A 21,193-nucleotide genomic window follows, 5' to 3' on the forward strand; every position below is an offset into this window, starting at 1 on the left:
ACAATAGTGACAGACTTCTCCTGCACTATCTCAATGATAGAGGCAGACTTCTCCTGCACATCCATAACAACAGAGACAGACTTGTCCTGCATATCCTCAACACAGGAGGTTGGTGGCACCTTAATTGGGGAGAACAGGCACATGGTACTGACTGGAGCGGAATCAGTGGAATGGTATCAAATATATCAAACACATGGTTTCCAGGTGTTTGATGCCATTCCATTTGCTCAGTTACGGACGTTATTATGAGCCGTTCTCCCCTCAGCAGCCTCCACTGATCCTCAATGATAGAGACAGACTTCTCTGTCTGCTTCTCATCAGATTCCTAATGCAGCAATATCACATGAAACAGAGGCATCTAGTATTAATATGGGGCCTGTGTTGTAGCATCTTTACTCACACTGAGAATAATTATTCTTACCAGCGAATTCTTAACATATAATACATATTGAAAATTCGTAACATATTGTACGAATTGTTAATTCGTAACATATTATACAAATGGATGATGGACATACACAAATTAAAACATACCATATGTAACATATTATACTAATTTGAGTGTCCCGGATTTTCGTCTACTATGGCTGCGTTTACACAGGCAGCCTAATTATGATATTTTTCTCACTAATCAGTGCTCTGAAAAAGCGCTGATGTGAAAAGCTCTGATGTGATTGGTCAAACAACCAATTAGTGGAAAAAAGATCAGAATTGGGCTGCCTGTGTAAACGCAGCTTTAGTTGAAGTGGTTGCAAAAATGTTTGTTCTATGTATGATTACAAAGATAATTAGAGAATACATTGAATGGTGCAAAGTGCAAACTTCTTATTGAATGAAGCATCAGCCAGGCACATGCCTTTTCCTGGGCATTTTTTTGTTGATTATTTGATCGTTCTTTTCATTGCTCCCGTTGGCCCAGTTTCACTTTCGTCTTGATGCACGCACAGCACAGCATTATGCAGGGAGTTGCGGTCAATCATTTACAAATCAGTTAACTCAGGTGAATTACACTCTCATCTATGGATCATGTGGACATAGGTTATCATGGTATGAAATTATTATATGCTACATGCATGCATGTAGTATTTTCAGTACATTTGTGGGAAAAGTCCTGATGAATTAAAGATAAGATTGCCCACTGACGCACTTTCTCAAACAATGCAAAATGATGGTTGCAAATACCATGTTTATTCTCACTTTTGTCAGAAAAATTATTAAAACAAGCAATAAAAGTATAGGCATTGAATAGAATATGGCAAGTACTCAAGCTTCTGATGTGTCCATTAAGATTGACTTAAATTTCAAGCATTGTGTTGGAATACTACATCTGATAGTTTAAAATTCATTACACACTTGACTACATTTACGTTATAAAATGTCACTGTACAATAAAGGTTTCGCATGTGGCATATCGATACAATGTATTGTAAATTAAACCCTTAACTAGAACTATAAAGACAAATTCTAATATTACAAAAAGTAATATTGATTTTCTTTATCTGAAGTTCCTTGTATGTTCAAAAAATGTCCTACTTCATGATCTGTGGAACTTAAATTAACTGTAGTTCATATGTACAGACAATAGTTGAGTTTGTGATGCATCTTCAAAACGGGCAAATTGCTAATCTATGACAGGCCAAATGTTACAACAAAGAAAGTCTCTCAAAGCAGGTTTTTCAAATAAAAGCTCAACAGGGTCCATTAAGTAACTGCACTTGTACATTCAATTCTTTCACTATTGTCTCTTGCAGTCTTTCAGCAAGAAATGTAAACCCTTTAGCTCAACAACACTACCAATTCAACATTCAGATCCAAGTCCAAACTTATCATGAAACAAAACATGTTACTGGTTCAATAAATGAGAAGTGATGCCAAGTGTACCTACTAATTCATGAGGATGGGGTGGTGCAAAACAATGACTAGCTGTGAAAATCCTCAGCAGATGGTTAGCAACACGTGTAGAGTGAATCAATATCAGGAACTTCCATGCATAAGGAGAAATTGCATTCATACAAAGAAAAGCTGGAGAAAACCCCCCAACATTAATACATTTATCATATAACTGCTACAATGTTTTCACACTCCCCCTCTAATTTTCCTAAGACAGAAAGAAACTATGGTTCAATTCTAGACATCTTTGAGGCCAGAAGGAAGGTAGCCCTTGTGTTACGAGCCTGATGCTCATAGCAGGCTGGCCAGGCTGGTTGTTGGGCCGTTCTGGGCTTGAAACTGCCCAGGTGGTGGGCCGTCCGTCCACTGTTACAGAGGAGACAGATTAGAGTTATTAATTACCCATCTGAGCCAGATAGACAGTCATACAGACAGATGGATAGACAAGACAAAAGGACAGACAGAAAAACACAGCTAAACAAGCTAGATCATCTATCTACAATACACAACCTTGACGGCAGTAATAATGAAAGACAGAAAGTTAACATGGATAAATTGATACGTACGCTGATGAGGTTGTGTTCGGGGAGGCTGCAGGCAGCGATGTGGTCTTGGAGAAGCTGCTGGGAGAAGTTCTGGTGCATCTGAGCTGCTTCATGGGCGTCTATGGTGTTTCCCAGGGCCTTGTTCAGATCTACCGGGACAAGACAAAAACAATGTGGTCAAGGAAACCTACCTCAAATACTTTAAGCCTAGTAGGGAGCAATGAAGCTCAATCCAAAGACAAAGAAAATGTGCAGGTGTGGGCGTACCTTTTAAAAGGGCAGAGGACCACAGCTGGACAGACATGTCCGGGATCTTGCTGGCCAGCTGCATCGCTGGAACCACCATGTTGTTGCTCTCCTGGACAAAAACAACAACATATTGTTATGCAACCTACAGAAGCAAAATCTTTTGCCGCACACACGTTGAATAAAATGTATACATACACACAGTACGGCATGGACAACAAAAGGTGAAAAGTTTGTATTTGGGACACAGACACACATTTTTTTTCATTGTATTGTTTGTACTATTATTACATGTTTTTAGTTGTATTTTTTGTATATCGTTGTATTTTAAATTTGTGTGACTGTCCTTGTCTATCAGTGTCTTGTTACTTGTGGACCCCGGGAAGAATAGCTGCTGCTTCGGCAAAAGCTCATGGGGATCCAAATATACCAATAAATAAACCAACAGGGGCAGGGTAGATGTTTCTGGCAAAAGATCAATTTGTGACCATTGTGGAGTGATCTTACCCTGTGGTTTCCCAGTACATAGAATATATGGCCTAGCAGAACCAGTGAGCAGGCTGTCAGTCTATTCAGGTCCTCCGCGTTGGACATCTTCAGAGTTTCTCTAAGGAACCGTCTGCAATAAAAATATTATCACAAAATTATTATTTCCCAATTCCCACTGAAAGTTTGAGGAACTTATGGGACACTTCTCAGCAACTCAGTAAAAGAGGAGGTGGGGGAGACTTACTTGGCCTCGTTGTAGCGTCCTTGAAAGAAGGACAGGAGTCCTCGGATGTAGAAGGCTGCAGCACGGAGACAGTGAGAGCTGCAACACAAACACACGTCAATCAACTCGAAGTCAATACACCTTCTCACCAACAGGCTGCACACTTAGCCTTCAAAAATAAGGTATTTGGCTCTGAGAATGTGTTTGGATTACAAAAGCAAGATTGAGTAACCATTAAAATCTCTGTTATGCAATACGCGCTTACACACCTCACAGGAAAGTTGTGATCAGGGTTTATCCTCTCAAGGAGACTGTAGAGCTTTAAAAGAAAGAACGAAGTTAATACAGTTGACAATACTTTATTTTGAGTAAAAATGAATAGAGTGTGTACTAACCTCCTGGTGTCTGTTTCCTTCCCTGATGTAGACGCTGGCCAGGTTTGTCACAATGAACGCCCACAGCTCCTGGTGTGTGGTTAGCTGGAAAGGAAACACACAGATTTACTCACTATCACTACCCAAAATGTGACAATGTAAAACATATTGAACACATGCAGACATAAACCCATATAATAAGCTTAGCGTTACGACTTACGTCACTTACCCGCAAAGCGGCGGTGAACTGTGCCTCTGCATTGTCCATACAGTTGACAGATATGCAATATAGGCCCTGAGAAATGGAACAGCACATAAACAAAGTTAAGTGTTTTAGAGATACAGTCGTCCCAGCTAGAGAAGTGGGGTGGCAACTGTGTTATTCAAGGCAGTGAATTGAGGGTCTTCTGGGTGAAGGTTTAAAATACTCACTAGTAGAGTGTGAAGCTGGGCAGCGTGATTGGTGAATAACCTGGGGGACTGTTGGCACAGTTGGCAGACCTGGGAGATCTGGGATACGGGGAGAAAAAGTAATCATCCTTATAAATGACATGCTGCCTCTATTCTCCATCCTATCTCAACTGTCAATGGGCAGGAAAATGCCCATCATATACAGTGGGGAAAAAAAAGTATTTAGTCAGCCACCAATTGTGCAAGTTCTCCCACTTAAAAATATGAGAGAGGCCTTTTCTGGAAAAAATCCAGAAAATCACATTGTAGGATTTTTAATGAATTTATTTGCAAATTATGGTGGAAAATAAGTATTTGGTCACCTACAAACAAGCAAGATTTCTGGCTCTCACAGACCTGTAACTTCTTCTTTAAGAGGCTCCTCTGTCCTCCACTCGTTACCTGTATTAATGGCACCTGTTTGAACTTGTTATCAGTATAAAAGACACCTGTCCACAACCTCAAACAGTCACACTCCAAACTCCACTATGGCCAAGACAAATGAGCTGTCAAAGGACACCAGAAACAAAATTGTAGACCTGCACCAGGCTGGGAAGACAATCTGCAATAGGTAAGCAGCTTGGTTTGAAGAAATCAACTGTGGGAGCAAATATTAGGAAATGGAAGACATACAAGACCACTGATAATCTCCCTCGATCTGGGGCTCCACGCAAGATCTCACCCCGTGGGGTCAAAATGATCACAAGAACGGTGAGCAAAAATCCCAGAACAACACGGGGGACCTAGTGAATGACCTGCAGAGAGCTGGGACCAAAGTAACAAAGCCTACCATCAGTAACACACTACGCCGCCAGGGACTCAAATCCTGCAGTGCGAGATGTGTCCCCCTGCTTAAGCCAGTACATGTCCAGGCCCGTCTGAAGTTTGCTAGAGTGCATTTGGATGATCCAGAAGAGGATTGGGAGAATGTCATATGGTCAGATGAAACCAAAATAGAACTTTTTTGGTAAAAACTCAACTCGGTCGTGTTTGGAGGACAAAGAATGCTGAGTTGCATCCAAAGAACACCATACCTACTGTGAAGCATGGGGGTGGAAACATCATGCTTTGGGGTTGTTTTTCTGCAAAGGGACCAGGACGACTGATCCGTGTAAAGGAAAGAATGAATGGGGCCATGTATCGTGAGATTTTGAGTGAAAACCTCAGCAAGGGCATTGAAGATCAGCAAGGGCATTGAAGATGAAACGTGGCTGGGTCTTTCAGCATGACAATGATCCCAAACACACCGCCCGGGCAACGAAGGAGTGGCTTCGTAAGAAGCATTTCAAGGTCCTGGAGTGGCCTAGCCAGTCTCCAGGTCTCAACCCCATAGAAAATCTTTGGAGGGAGTTGAAAGTCCGTGTTGCCCAGCGACAGCCCCAAAACATCACTGCTCTAGAGGAGATCTGCATGGAGGAATGGGCCAAAATACCAGCAACAGTGTGAAAACCTTGTGAAGACTTACAGAAAACGTTTGACCTGTGTCATTGCCAACAAAGGGTATATAACAAAGTATTGAGAAACTTTTGTTATTGACCAAATACTTATTTTCCACCATAATTTGCAAATAAATTCATTAAAAATTCTACAATGTGATTTTCTGGATTTTTTGTCTGTCATAGTTGACGTGTACCTATGATGGAAATTACAGGCCTCTCTCATCTTTTTAAGTGGGAGAACTTGCACAATTGGAGGCTGACTAAATACTTTTTTCCCCCACTGTAATAATAATAATAAAAATAATAATAATAATAATATGCCATTTAGCAGACGCTTTTATCCAAAGCGACTTACAGTCATGTGTGCATACATTTTTACGTATGGGTGGTCCCGGGGATCGAACCCACTACCCTGGCGTTACAAACGCCATGCTCTACCAATTGAGCTACAGAGGACCACATATAGTCCAGTAGTTACTTTGATTCAACTTTCCACTATAACTTCGCACAGTTCAGAGTGAATGAGTAAGGTTTCACATAAATAAAATGGGTCTACAGTTGCTTCTACATTACCTCTTGTAATGCGGTGGCCTTGTGACCAGTGACTAGCCGGCACATGATGATGTGCTCCAGCAGAATGACCTGGAACGTGGAGAGGATGGGACTGCTGTCCAACACTGAAATAGATGGAGTCAAGAAGATGTTTTAGACAACAGTAAGTGTTAAACAGAGGCGAGATAAGTGGGCTTCAATTCACCTACTTTTTAGTTTCTCAAGCTGCATGAGCGCTTTGTCTGTGTATTTCTGTGCCTTCTCCAAATACCCTGCTTGCATGGAGTGCATGACAGTCACCTGGAACATATAGAGAACAAGGTTATTACCAGGGTTGGGATGTAACTGACTACACGTAATAAGCTATGTAAAAAATAGTTTTTATCTGTAATCCGTTACCAGCACAAATATTGTAATCAGATTACAGATACTTTTGAAAAAATAGATGATTACCTCAAATCAAATCAAATCAAATTTTATTGGTCACATGCGCCGAATACAACAGGTGCAGACATTACAGTGAAATGCTTACTTACAGCCTTTTAAATTCAGAAAGGATGTTTGCAAAAAATATACATTATGACACCTTTCTGTTTTCTCAATGACAAGTTCAGCATTGAAAAAAGGCGCAAGTTTAAGTTTGTTCCACCTGAGTGACTCTGACCACAATTCAGAGACCACTATGATGACACACCAAATGTGTTTGATGGATCCTTTTTGTCTTCTTCTAATGTCTCTTAAGGGGAAAGTAATCATAGTCATCAGATTATGTTACTGAGTTTGGGTAATCCAAAAGTTACGTTACTGACTATAATTTTGGACAGTAACTAACAGATTACATTTAAAAAGTAACCTACCCAACCCTGGTTATTACTTAGGCTGTGGCGATACCAGTATCGCAATACTTTATCCATGGCAAAAATGAAAACACGAAGCAGACCTTTAAAAACCTGATGTATGTAAAATATTGTGTGCTATAGCTTGGAAAATAAATACATATTACTCTGGATGAAAACATGATGTTTGTTTCCAACATTAGTAAAGACGTTAAATCCGCTTTTTGTTTTGTTTACTATCGGGATACTGGTATCGTTCCGGCCCTAGTTATTACCATGTAAAATGTTGCTATTACCACAATATAGCCGTCCAATCCTTTCAGATCTGCACAAGTATTTATGGCGGAATCAGTCCTCAGGTATCAGGTGAATGAGGAAGAGATGGGGCTCACCAGGTAGACGAGAACACACATGTGCTCCTTGGGCAGCCAGTGGAAGAGGTCAGCCGGGTTACTGGGCAGGATCTCATCGTCGTGGAGTGTAGAGATGGTCTGGATGCACTGCTGCAGCTGCTTCAGACAGGGCTTCACACTCTTCACCTGCAGCACACAACGTAAGGAAGGGGTCACTATCAATGTAACTACTTAACAATTACCATACAAACTAGAGGGAAAGTATTTATTTTTGACCAGGGGTGCACCACTGTTGTCATGGGTGTCCTTAATTCACTATCCATGACATGTGTTGTGCACCCTGGTCTTGGCCAAGAGGAGTCCTTACCTGTCCAGCGTCCAGGTAGTGTGTGACCTGCAGCACCAGGAAGAAGACCCTGAGAGACTCTTTCTGGATGGGATTTCCCTGCCAGTTCTCCACGATGGTCCCACACAGAGTGAGCAGAGGGTGCACCTCCCCTAGCTTCCTCTCCATCAGTAGGAGCTGATACACAGGACAAAAAGACACATTATGGTATGGATTATCCAGTGCAAAATAATTTTTTATTTCTCTGCTTTAAAGGAATACTTTGGGATGTTGGCAATGAGACCCTCCCCAGAGTCAGATGAACTTGTGGATACCATTGTTATGCTTCTGTGTGCAGTTTGAAGGAAGTTGCTAACTAGTGCTAGCGCAATGACTGGAAGGAAGTCTATGGTATATCGCGAAACTACCTCTAACTTCCTTCATACTGGACACAGAGACATAAAAATGGTATCCACGAGTTTCATCTGACTCTGGGGTAATAGATAATGGGCCTCATTACCAAAATCCTGAAGTATCACTTTAAGTACATATCATACTCAAGATATCTGTTGATCCTTACTAAAATGCAAACAGCCATTAAAAATTATGCATTTTCATAACAAAGAATTTGAGACTTACCATTCCTTTACTCAGGAGAAACAGTGCTCTGTGAAAACATACATCACCTATTCAGTCTATCGTTATAGGAAAATGTAAATTAAGTCTATTGGAGGGCATGTTTAATAACATCGCTCGTTTCAATGATGAATCAATGTGGACATAAAAAGTAAATAGTTCAGAGCATCAAGGTTACAGCACCTGGTATATTCCGAGCCCACCACTCTGGCGTACTCAGCACCGACACCTAGGAGGTCACAGGCAGACACAAGGTCTTTCTCCAGAGTGTGCAGTTGCTGATAGGAAAAAAAAGAAAAAAGAGAAATTCAATGCATTGCAATGTATCAGTCTACAACCAAACATCCAACAGAGAGGTGCCGTCTTTCGGATGGGACGTTAATCAGGTGACCTGACTCTCTGTGGTCACTAAAGATCCCATGGCACTTATCGTAAGAGTAGGGGTATTAACCCCGCTGTCCTGACAAAATTCCCAATCTGGCCGTCATACCATCATGGCCACCTAATCATCCCCAGCTTCCAATTGGCTCGTTCATCCCCTCTCCTCTCCCCTATAACTATTCCCCAGGTCATGGCTGTAAATTAGAATGTGTTCTCAGTTGACATACATGGTAAAATAAGGCCAGACAAAATTGATTCACTGTTTAACGGATTTCCCCTCCAGAAAAGTGAGGCGAGCGAGCAAAAAAAAAAAAACATTAAGTGGATAAGGAATAACAGTACTTTACCACATTGTCCTAGACACTTATGCAGGCTCTACACCTAATGTGAGCTTCAAGAGTTATATTATTCCATGCGAAAACCTACACTATTTTTCTTTAAAATAATGCAGATGTTACAATGTTGTTATAACCATGAGAAATGAAACACAATGGGAAGTATAACTTGTGACGGTTTCTTTATTCCTGATTTTTTATTTATTTTTTAAACAGCTTCACAATACACCATAACTAAAGTTGGCCGTGTGCAGTAGATCACCTACTGGGTGTCAACAAACAATGGCCATTCAACATGTAGAATCGTCTGGAAATGAAAATGACGGCCAATGTTCTGTGGTCAGAGGCAATAGCACAATCACCTGCTGCTTTTTACTGTTCAACAGCATGGTCTGTTTTGTCCTTTATTTGTTGTTTATTCTGGTCTCTAGGGTGTTCATTTCTTTTTAAGATTTATAAGAGCTCTTGTAATGAACTCCTTTCCTTCTTGCTTACACACTGGGCACATTGGCCTGACATGTCAGAATTATTGTTTGAGCCTCACCACCTCTTCCACCTCAAGAAGATCTGGACATCCACAATGGACACACACATCTGGGAATGACACTGTGATTGCTGAGTAATACTGCGCCTCCACTTGCATTCCACAGGTTAGCCTCTTGAAAGCAACTATCTGCTCGATATATATGGATTGTCTTCTTGGAAAAGCTCTAAACCACATGTAAAGACGTTCTCATCCCGAATGCGTTGGACTGCTTTCTGTTCTTCTTTAGACAGCTTGCTTTTGGCATACAAGCACCTTGGTTTCTCACATTCAACACAGTTGATGGTCCCTCTCACCTTTGCACTGACCATGGCAGCACTCATCTTTACATTTTCTATATTTGGTGTCAGAGAAGACCTATCATTGTCAGTGGTGTCCAAGCTGTAAAGATCAATACATTTCTGGTACTCACGTCTGTCTGCTGTCAATGTTGGATCAGGCGCAAACCTTAATTTCTTAAATTGTTCTTCTGGCAAGCGTGGAGGACTCATTAAGCAGTACCAGCATGGATCTTCTCCCTCGCATTTCTTGATCTGTACCATGTATTGTGACATCTTGAAATGTCTGTCCTGGAATTTCTTGTACGGTTCCTTGTCAAGGCCTTTTCTGCTGAGGTCATGCATCATGTCAACTTCTATACAAATGATGTTGAATTGTTGTGCAATATTGGCAATTTCTTCCTGTGTTGCGGGCTGATGTACTTCTACGTGTGTTCCTTTCCACTTCAGGCGCTCAAACCAACCAGCCACTCAGCTGCAACAGGATGGATACTCTTTTCAAAAGCCTCTTTCAGGTCTAGTTGTTTGGTGGCTGTTTCACGTAGGCTTGTCATTGTGCTACACGTCTTCACACGCTTCTCATTTGATTCTTCCATCTTCTCCCTAGCCAGGGCTGTTCCCTGAAGCCCCAAGTTTAGAAGGGAATTAACTCTCTCGGCAGGGTTGGCCCAGCTGTCACCTGGTGCTGTTCTACAGGCGGTAAGCATGTCAAGATCCAGTTGAACAAACAGGAGTGTGTGGCATGCTTGAACAGAGGCATATGTGGTTATGTGGTATGGCCCACCATCAGATTGAAATTATCAAGATTGACTTGTTGAGAGAGACATCATCTTCACTGTAGTTCTCTCCTCTGAGGATGCTGAGATTTTCAACTGTGTGTCGAAGGGGGCTGGATGGCTGGAAAGCCTTGTCCTTGACAGTGACATAGAATGAACTAGATGGAGATGCTGGGATGTCTGGGATCAACATGACAGATGGTACAAGACCACTGATGTGGTAATCATGGTTGGCAGCTGCTAGAACTGGCCCACTCACAGGAGCAATGCTTGGATGTCTGCCTCTGTTACAGGTCCCTATAGGCTGGCCAGGTTCTCCGACAGGGATGATTGCCTTATCATCCACACATAACATTTCACAGTCCTTCTGCCACATGCAGGCAAACTGTTTAATGTAGTTCCACTGTACTGCACCAGAGTCTTGATGTCCCATTCTTATCACCCGAGACTGGACCATGAACTTGAGGTCAAACCTTCCTGTGTACTGGAGAGCAGACATGGACCATGGATTCTTGGGTGTAAACTGCAGTCTTAGCCACTGTATTGATGGGATTGTAGTTTCTGGTGGAAGCCGCTTTTCCACTGTGTCACGCAAGTCCTCCACTGATATAGCAAAAGGTAAGTACAAGTACTCCCCATGTCTGCGATCGTTGACCTGAGCTGTGTATTCGTTAAAATAATACTGTACTTCATCCGTAAATCCATAATCAGGTCTGGGTCATCACCATCAAGGAGGAACAAGGATACTCTCTCATCAAGTAGGCCCTGTTCATCATCATTTGATGAACTCTTGTCATCTGTCAGAAACCAATACATTTCTCTCAGGAAGTAGGTGTTCACTTTGGCAGCATGTGCGTATTTGCTCAGGAATGCTTTTTGCATTGCTCTAGTGTGGTATGTTTGTATTTATTTTCTCAGTGGGGAGATGACAGACGCTTGCCTGGTCTCATGAACACCATTGCTATGTGAGGATACCTTCCATTTGAATGCCAGAGTGCCTAGGTAGTTACCACAGGCATACTTGTACAAAGTGAAAGTCAATGGAAGTTTCAAGTTGTCAATCCATTTCCTTTTCTGGAATCTATCTTCAGGAGCAAAGTCCAGTAGAAAGAGGGGGTGGTATTGGGGCACTTTCTCCAAAGCTTGTAAGAGAGTGCTGTACTGGGGGCTGACCGGTCCGCATGATGCTCTCACAGTGTAGCATAAAACATAGGGGAGTGGGCTGTTGGTGACGTCTGGCCATTGCTTGATTCACCTTCTCCAAGTGGGATGCATAAGCTGCTATGGACTCTGTTAGACGCACCACATCTTCTCTGAGATGGGCCCCGTGTAGCTCAGTTGGTAGAGCATGGCGCTTCCAACGCCAGGGTTGTGGGTTCGATTCCCACCGGCGGCCAGTATGAAAAAAAATATGGGAAAAAATAATGTATGCACTCACTAACTGCAAGTCGCTCTGGATAAGAGCGTCTGCTAAATGACTAAAATGTAAAATCTAATGTGACCAAGGATTACAGGCAGTTTTAGTTGAGAGGTTAACACATAAAGCTTACACTTACTTTTGAAGATACATTTTTTACATTTCCTGAATAAATTGTGACATTTTACAATATCAGAAACAGTATGTTTGACATGAATCTACAAGGAGTAGTAGTGTGCCACAAACTTAATTGATATAGAAAAATGACACAATACATTCATTTAAATACCTGTGAAGTGATTCCGGTGAGCTCAGTGCTGGGATATTGAGATAAGAGAGCTGACTGCAATGATCCCGAAGTTGATCTTGACTTAGTTTTGATGCCTTGTGTCGTGTTTCCTGGTATCTGTTGTAGGATCTAAGGCCTTTTGGTAATTGCAGGAATCTGTCTGGTATGGCTAAACTTCTCTAGATGGGGGTTCATATACCAGAGTGCTTTTGATAATCGGGTAACGAATGTCCAGGCTACATGGACATGACAAATAGGAGAAATATCACATTTCAGCCTGATTATCAGATTATTATTATTAATACCCAAATTAACATTAATGAACATTATTCACATATAATATTGCATTCTATTATACGTCCTATCATATTCAAAAATGATTGGGAAAAAAGTAATGTATGAATGTATTATCAGTTCATTAATCTACTTAATTGTATAGCCTAACAAGGCTTTAACAAATTAAGACAATACAAATATAAAGGCCTATCATAGACTACCGTTTCTATGAAAAATATGATATTGCTAATAAAGGGCAATCATTCGAATTAGGTCAAATGAATGTAACACTGGAAAAAGTGCAATCCAATCTCGTAATTTAATGTGATGTATTGGGTAACAGAGTAGACTATTTAATATTTGTTTCTAATTCAAGAATGATTGACAATAAATAATTGTAATCAAATTAAAATGTTGATGTATAATTTGTACATTTACATTTTAGTCATTTAGCAGACGCTGTTATCCAGAGCGACTTACAGTTAGTGAGTGCATACATTTTCATACTGGCCCCCCGTGGGAAACGAACCCACAACCCTGGCGTTGCAAGCGCCATGCTCTACCAACTGAGCTACAGGGGACTGTAATAATAATAATTAGTTCATTACCTGAATGCATCTCTATAGCCTATAGGCGTTAACAAAATATTCATACAAATATGATTAGGCCTCTCATAGACTAGGCCTTGTAGAGGGTCAATCAAGTTAGGTCTGCCAAATGAATGTAGCATTGGAAAAAATACATAAATCCAGCCATAGAGTATAGCCTATCATCATCAAAATAGAAAATGTTGTTTATAACATGCACAATTAGAAGCAGCAATCTATATAGAGCAAGCTTGACTAAATTCGAGCCCAGTAACTTTGCTCACCGCATCCTCCTTCGATTGTCTCGTCTGGCTGCCACGAAAAGCCCCCACCTTGGAGACAGTCGATCACAACATTGTGGAGCTGCTGATCTGCACGAAGTGTGTGCGTGCCACTGGCGATGTACTTTGCTGGACATGCTAGCTGTTTTCGGCGGCGCATCATCACTTCAAACGCATTCCGTCTTGGTGTTATCGGTTGGCCTACTACTACTGGTAGTACCGGTAAAATGTAAGTAATGAATCGCAAATCACCATACAGCTGACACACTTCAATTTCATCAATCATTTTGACTTCAATTTGGGCCCTGGTAGATAGGGCCCCGTGTAGCTCAGTTGGTAGAGCATGGCGCTTGCAACGCCAGGGTTGTGGGTTTGTTTCCCACGGGGGGCCAGTATGAAAAATGTATGCACTCACTAACTGTAAGTCGCTCTGGATAAGAGCGTCTGCTAAATGACTAAAATGTAAAATTTTCAAAATACTATCAGCTTGCACTGCGTCTTTGCTGATGAATGCCCTGATCTCTGGCCAGTCAATTGGTTCAATGACATTGTTGTTTCGTCTATTAATCGCTTTTAATAGATCTGAAAATGATGCATTAACCATTAATTTAACCGACTGTTTGTTTATGAGAGACGACCCACGTTTAACCTATTTCACTGTCCAATCCGAGGCTCTGAGCACGTGATCCGTGGCTGTTTGGTCTCTTGTGCATCAACTTGGGAAAGCCTCAAGGGAGAAAGGTCAGTGCATTATAAACAATGCGCCGCATATATTGGCCAAAAAATAACACATCTGATTTTCTTTTGCGGGGTGTGTTGAAAAGTAAGGCGGGGCAGTAATTCAACTTTGTCCGGCCTAAGGGCTAAATAAAACTACAACTATTCAGTTCAGTCAGTACTTACAATAAAGCGCAACACAACTTACCGCCAGTTGAAACAGCAGGCGGCAGTGCCAATAGGGAGTCTGCTGTGAGATCTGGATTGCCTTTCGCAGTAAAGGCTTTGCAGAATCCACCAGATTCTGAAAACAGCAAATACAGAGTCATAACTATTCAACCTTACACTTGCATATAAACATGTTTTTCAAATGGATCTCCAGACAGCAAAAGCATTCAAATGTATTTTAGCTTTATTTACCGGTACCTGCTGACAGTACAGTTCTGATAAAAGACTTGCAGCCTCAAATTTAACATCTTCAAACTGTGGGATCTGAGATATTCAGTGAAGGAAGCCATATCAAATCAAAGTTTATTGGTTGGGTACACAGATTTGCAGATGTTATCACTGGTGCAGTGAAATACTTGTGTTTCTAGCTCCAACATTGCAGTAATAATACCTAGCAATACACACATAATCTTGACATTTAATCCAGAATTTGACTACTGAGATGTGCTTGGAACAGCAAACACACATTGTAATGCTAGTTAGTAACATTCTATATGCCATTTATCAGACGCTTTAATCCAATGCGATTTACAGTCATGCATGCATACATTTTATGTATGAGAATCGAACCCACAACCCTGGCGGTGCAAGCGCCATACTCTACCAACTGAGTTACAGAGGACCAAGCACTGTGTTGTTCCCCAGCTAAGTGTTGGGGTTGAAACCATAGAATTGAAAAGGATACTTGTTGTGATATGAACCACTAAAAAGAAAAGAGATGTTAGAGACAAAATACACATTATGGATGCATAACTTAGTGAAAGTAATCAACTGTTTGCAACTTGTAACACAGTGACGCTATCTAGCTACAGTAGATGCAATAGGACTGGCGGCTAAACTATCATGCTAACTAACTAACAAATAATCTTCTGAATGCAATTACATATGAATTATATGATCAAAGGGTCAGGATCTAAAGCTAGCAATATAACGTTTTCCCATTTCACTATACGAGACCCCGATGAGCGCATCTCTGACTCCATCCACGAGCTTTTCCAAACTCTCCCTCCTCACCGCTTTCTCCAAGTGGCTCCGCGCGAGCTCGCTGTTCTTCGTATGATGATATAGGACCGAGCCTAGTTGAAGATGAGTTCTTGCCTCCACCCTTTGCGGAGGTTTAAATTGGAAAACCGCTTGAAGACAATGTACACACAGACGAATTTTGGGTGGACTTGAGGTGCGGAAATGTTCTGCAAAGCCGAGAAGGGCGAGGTACCAAGATTCCGGGGCCTCTACGTTGGACGCCATTTTCCCAACAACAACAACCATTGAGCACTGTGTCACCCTCGCGTGTTTTCGAGTGAAAGCGAGATCTTTGTTTTTGAAAATATCCATGGGACTTGTAGTCCAAAACAAGTACGTGCCGTACGTGCCATAATAATCTCGGTTTGTAGTCCAAAACAAGTACGTGACATAATAATCTCGTGCGCGAGCAAAACTCCAATAATTTTTAGGCAGGAGAGGACACATATAATTAAACCACCACCTGTCTCAGTTTGGCAATGTCGTTGTCAATCACCTTGTAAAAATCGTCAACCTAGTCAAAATTTCGTAAACGGTGTGAAAGACTGACAAATAGACGGCGGCGTTGCAAGACCAAAGAGATTGACCCAACAACAGCAAACAAACAGGGAAATGTGGACGGAAGAGATTGAATGTGAAATAATTTTGAAGATTTGCCGGATTTTCATCAAACACACACAGTAAACCAGATTAAAGGTGAGGGAATTGTTATGCGCAATTGTTATGTGCATTCATTGCGTTTATTTTCAGCCTGGTGTGCGGTAATGTTTACCTTTTCATTGCACTGATTGATTATGATAATATTATTGAGTGCTTATGTCACTGAGTCCCTATATTACTTATTTATAATACATCTATTTTTAATATGTAGCTCCAGTTTGGATATCGTCCATCTAGATGTATATATTGTGGAGTTGAATAAACTCAGCTATATAATATGTACTTATGTTAAATGTGAAGCTATAAATGGATTATAATGGGTCATTTGGATTTACTGCCTTACAAGTAAAATTAATTATATTGTATTTATATTTGGCCACATCTAATACTTTGCGAATAGAGAAGTTGATACATTTCCAATTGCCTACATATAACAGCATATTTAATGAAGGTGACACAGAGCTCATGTATGAAGTGGGAGGGTTTGTTGTTTATCACTATTTTTATGTCTCCTGCAGTGGATTGTCTGATGTTGGCTGACTGATTGTCATAGATAGGCCTACTGGTTGTTGTGGTCAAGGGCACACATGGCCCATACAGTGCAGGATCACCAGAGAGCCTTGCCCCCGGCTGCAGTGCTGTCTCTCCCTCCCTCCGGCCAGGCTAAAGTGAGTCCCCCTCAGCCCCCAGCCCCTACCTCATGGGTTTTCCCTGATGCAGAGTTGCATTGCAGTCAGCCAGGCAGGCATGCCTACATACCACATCATTGTTTATAGCAGGATCATGCAGGCCAGGACCAGCCAGCTGAAGGCTGCCAAACATGTTTACCACAACAGCCAGTAGCATGGGAGATCCTGGCACAGGGTAATGTGGTCAGAGTGGACTAGACTAGAAGTAGTACCAAATGGCACTGGCAACATTAGTCATCACCTCTGTTTTGCAAATTCTTCAATTGCCCAAGAGAGCAACAAAGAGCAGTACAGAAGTGGGTCAAGTCAAAACTTGCCAGCCTATGCATTGCTGCTGGGCTCTATGCAAATTCCCAGTGTGGCCTCAAAATACTTGTCTCCCCTGCATCCCAAACACACCTTATCATGGAATTTATTGGGTCCAACTAGCTTTTACAGCCTCCACACACACCCTGACCCCTGACTGTCTCTAAGCTCAGGGGTCACCCTCAACGCTGATACAGACGACTGACACACACACACACACACACACACACACACACACACACACACACACACACACACACACACACACACACACACACACACACACACACACACACACACACACACACACACACACACACACACACACACACATACATACATACATATACATACATACATACATACATACATACATACATACATACATACATAAACACAACACACACACACACAGATATAGCTGCTTTTCTTGAAGCATCTAGGACCAGCTAAGGCTTATCTCCATCTCTAGTTAGAGGCAGGGAAAAGCTGTTTGCACGTGTATATTTGCCATTCTCTATCTGGGTTATAATGGGAGTGCTGTGCACGAGAGTAGCCTACAAGATACAATGACATGGTGCATTACTACTCTGTATTATGACTATAAGAACATATTATATATTATATTTTATTTATTTTATTAGTTATACCATTTTAAATATTGATTACTGCACTGTTTGGTAGAGGTCACAAGTTAAGCATTTCACTGTACTTCTGCATGTGACAATAAAACTTGAACATGAAGAAATGTATAAATGGTGGAGGAGAGGTTTACTACAGTCGACTGTAAAGTGGGTTAGTAAACTGCAGAAAGACAGTTCAGATTACACTCTGGCAGTCCAGGCACATGAGAAACCTTAAGCCTACATGTGATTCCATGTGATACCCTTAGCCTATATCTGCAGCCAGTGATAATGCCATGTTAGAGTCTCCATTACTGCAGGAGTGTGAGTTATGGAGTATGTTTTTGACTGATATCATTTCAAAGTGTGTTTGTCTTTAGTGTCCTGTGTGAAGTTGAGTACTTAGAGTTTCTTTCTGTGTGCAGAGATTAACAGTGTTGGACACCCTGCTATGTGGAGCGTTCGCAGGTGCTGTGGCCAAAACTGTCATAGCTCCTCTGGACAGAACCAAGATCATCTTCCAAGGTAAGTCAATTTCTCTGGAAGAACATGCATTAGGAATACAAAGTAAGGGTTCCTTTCAGAAATACTTATTTAATTGTTAGTATCTTTACCAGTGATTATGCCTTAATACATATTTCATTGTTACTATCTATACCAGTTATTATGCCTTAATACATATTTAATTGTTAGTATCTTTACCAGTTATTATACCTTAATACATATTTTCCTCCTCCTACTTTAGTGTCCTCACAAAGATTCTCTGCTAAGGTGAGTCTATTACAAGTCTCTTATATAACTTGCATTAAACTAAATAAAGATGCACTTGATGTTTAGTATGCATGCTGCCATAAGGGTGAATCCTAACTTCCACTTAAATAAAAAATTAACCTTGTCTCCCATTGACTTCAATGCATGACTAAGTGAAAAAGTTAGCATTCACCCCAAGGTGTGTTGACTGTCTTGTAGAGTTAGTGTTAAAGGGATACTACGTGTTTCTACTTACCCAGGGTCAGATGAAGTAGTGGATACTATTTGTATGTCTCTGTGTGCAGTATGAAGGAAGTTAGTGATAGTTTCATGAGCGAATGCTAACCAGCGTTAGCGCAATGACTGGAAGTCTACAGGTACGGTAGCATTGTTGTGTTGCTGTGTGTGTACCCCCAGGAAGCCTTCAGACTCATCTATTGTACGTACATGAAAGATGGCTTCCTCAGCCTGTGGAGGGGCAACTCTGCAACCATGGTGCGGGTCATCCCCTACGCTGCCATCCAGTTCTGCTCCCATGATCAGTACAAGGGAATACTAGGGGAGATACTATGGCTTCCAGGGAAAGTGAGTAGAGTTCTCATCAGTGTAAAGAATTGAGAATACACACACTGTTTAATGTAGCACCATTTGACCTCTGGTGGTCTCCATCAGCCTCCAAGGCAACCCTTCGGTGATCATTCTTGAACAGAACAAATCATTTTCTCTACTGTGACAATTCCTAATAATACAATGATACGCATTCATTGTAGAAACCATAGATGTTCTCTAATGTGATGGAATCCATCTTGTCTGTTTCAGAGCCCTGCCTCCTTTTCCACGTTTCCTGGCAGGATCATTGGCTGGCACCACGGCGGTCATGCTCACCTATCCCCTGGACATGGTGCGGGCCAGGATGGCAGTGACGCCCAGGCAAATGTAGGGCACTCCGATAACGCTCGTAATTGTTTTATCTTTGAATGTAAAAACATACGTGCAGGTGGCTCCCCTTTGCACACTTGTTCAATGTCCAACAGGCATATACTGTAGGTTAGTATAGGTCATGTTACTATCCTAATCTAATGTCCTTATAGGTTAATATCCTTCTCTTATCGTTCTTGTTTTGGTTGCAGGTACAGCAACATCATGCACGTGTTTGTGCGCATCACTCAGGAGGAGGGCATAAATACCCTATACAGAGGCTTCTGCCCGACCATCTTGGGAGTGATCCCATACTCAGGAATCACCTTCTTCACATACGAGACCCTCAAGAAACTGCATGCAGGTACAGACTTTAAAAAATAAATAATGATCTTTATTGGAAAATCAACTTTTTAATGAAGGACTGAGATTCACTTAATTTGATCTCTCTCTTTCTCTCGCCGTCTGCCATCCCTCACTCCAGAGAGGACTAAACGGTCCCAGCCGTACTCCTACGAGCGTTTGGCGTTCGGTGCGTGCGCCGGCCTGATCGGCCAGTCGGCCTCTTACCCGCTGGATGTGGTTCGCCGACGCATGCAGACGGCCGGGGTGACGGGCCAACAGTACGGCAGCGTCCTGGGCACCATGAAGACGATCGTGGTGCAGGAAGGGGTGGTGCGTGGACTCTACAAGGGCCTCAGTATGAACTGGATCAAAGGGCCAATCGCTGTGGGGGTCAGCTTTACCACCTTTGACCTTATGCACAACCTCCTGCACAAGATGCACCAGCTGGGATACTTCACACACTGAGCCAGCAGGGGGAGCCAGAGGAGAAGCTCACTGTTGGGACTACAGTTGTAGTCATTTGGTCACATGGACTAGTAGGGGCGCAACTTTCACTGGGGACGGGGGGGGCCCCACATTCTGAAATTGCATTTTTGTCCCCCCCAGTTTTATCATTGGAATGTGATACAAAACGAGGCAACGGTGTGCTTTAGGACCATGCAGACGCCTCCGAGTGGTTTGGTAGGCTGGTTGGAGTGTTTATCCGAAAGGATTTTTAAAAAGTAAAAGATATATGTCCCCCCCACTTCTAAAACCAAAGTTGTGCCCCTTGGGACTAGAATGGCAATAATATACCAGATCTGTCCACTCACAATATGGATCCTCTGAGTAGGCCTATGCACTCTACACGTCACATAGAAATTCTAAGGAGAGTGTGGTACTGGACAGACAGGAGGAGGCAGAAGCTGTCCCTTTATTTAAGCGCACATCCGTATTAAGCACGCACAGCCAGACCCCCACTCCTGCTTTTGATGGATGGGGTGTCTGCACTAGGGCTAAAATAAGTGTCCTCAAACAGGGTAGATGTGTGCAGGTGTTTGCAATATGAGAGGTATGACAATGTGAATAATTTTTTGTTTCCAGTCCTGATCTTTGTTTGAGATTGGGGTATTATGTTGGCAAGGGCACATTTTAAAGGCCCAATGCAGCTGTTTTTATATCAATATCAAATCATTTGGGTAACAATTGAGTACCTTACTGTAATAGATTTCCATTATAATGCGCAAATTTGGCTTTTTAGCAAAAAACTATTTCTCAAGAAGAAATTTGCTAGGACTGTCTGTTAGTGGTCTGAGTGGGGAGGGGAAAACTGAAAACGATCTGTTATTGGCAGAGAGGTTTGGAACTGTCGTTGCTATTGTTGGTCTATGAACTAATTTACTGCATGTTGATTTAAGCGTGGAAAGCTAAAA

At 41.9% G+C, this 21,193-nt stretch overlaps 2 protein-coding genes and 1 non-coding gene across 4 annotated transcripts; 2 read left to right on the plus strand and 1 right to left on the minus strand.

Moving 5' to 3' along the window:
• Positions 1-1,166: 1,166 nt before the first annotated feature.
• LOC121576771 (MAU2 chromatid cohesion factor homolog) lies at positions 1,167-15,937 on the minus strand. Of its 2 annotated transcripts, none has more exons than XM_041890217.2 (19): positions 15,482-15,937; positions 15,153-15,170; positions 14,666-14,731; positions 14,448-14,543; positions 8,542-8,636; positions 8,362-8,389; positions 7,765-7,920; positions 7,437-7,583; positions 6,418-6,508; positions 6,230-6,333; positions 4,200-4,277; positions 3,988-4,062; positions 3,789-3,872; positions 3,663-3,712; positions 3,415-3,492; positions 3,189-3,300; positions 2,703-2,793; positions 2,457-2,584; positions 1,167-2,256 (listed from the first exon to the last, which is right to left on the minus strand). In XM_041890217.2, exons 1-19 carry the CDS (start codon positions 15,935-15,937, stop codon positions 2,182-2,184), a joined length of 2,028 nt encoding a protein of 675 aa, XP_041746151.2. In that variant the 3' UTR covers positions 1,167-2,181. The 2 variants fall into 2 exon arrangements, with proteins under 2 accessions (XP_041746151.2, XP_041746153.1); XM_041890219.1 differs by having other exon boundaries at positions 3,997-4,062; positions 15,482-15,810.
• trnag-ucc lies at positions 11,994-12,069 on the plus strand. Its single transcript has one exon. It is a non-coding gene; the product is annotated as a tRNA-Gly (tRNA).
• A 160-nt stretch (positions 15,938-16,097) lies between the features above and the next one.
• Positions 16,098-20,986, plus strand: LOC121576772 (mitochondrial coenzyme A transporter SLC25A42). Its single transcript, XM_041890220.2, is given in 9 exon segments — positions 16,098-16,186; positions 16,669-16,818; positions 18,194-18,293; positions 18,514-18,539; positions 18,936-19,082; positions 19,084-19,103; positions 19,338-19,454; positions 19,649-19,800; positions 19,921-20,986. Coding segments are annotated over 8 exon segments (969 nt in total). The 5' UTR covers positions 16,098-16,186; positions 16,669-16,737; the 3' UTR covers positions 20,247-20,986.
• Positions 20,987-21,193: the final 207 nt, after the last annotated feature.

This window comes from Coregonus clupeaformis, chromosome 11 (assembly GCF_020615455.1).
Source record: "Coregonus clupeaformis isolate EN_2021a chromosome 11, ASM2061545v1, whole genome shotgun sequence".
Lineage (NCBI taxonomy): Eukaryota > Metazoa > Chordata > Actinopteri > Salmoniformes > Salmonidae > Coregonus > Coregonus clupeaformis.

What these genes read in the sequence shown, in the direction of transcription:
- LOC121576771 (XM_041890217.2), bottom strand. Translation starts at nt 15,937, where the DNA reads ATGTGTCCTCTCCTGCCTAAAAATTATTGGAGTTTTGCTCGCGCACGA. An exon ending in GTGGGCTCGGAATATACCAG is followed by an intron (nt 8,390 to 8,541) that starts GTGCTGTAACCT and finishes ATGTTTTCACAG; the next exon opens with AGCACTGTTTCTCCTGAGTA. An exon ending in ACTACCTGGACGCTGGACAG is followed by an intron (nt 7,584 to 7,764) that starts GTAAGGACTCCT and finishes TGTGTGCTGCAG; the next exon opens with GTGAAGAGTGTGAAGCCCTG.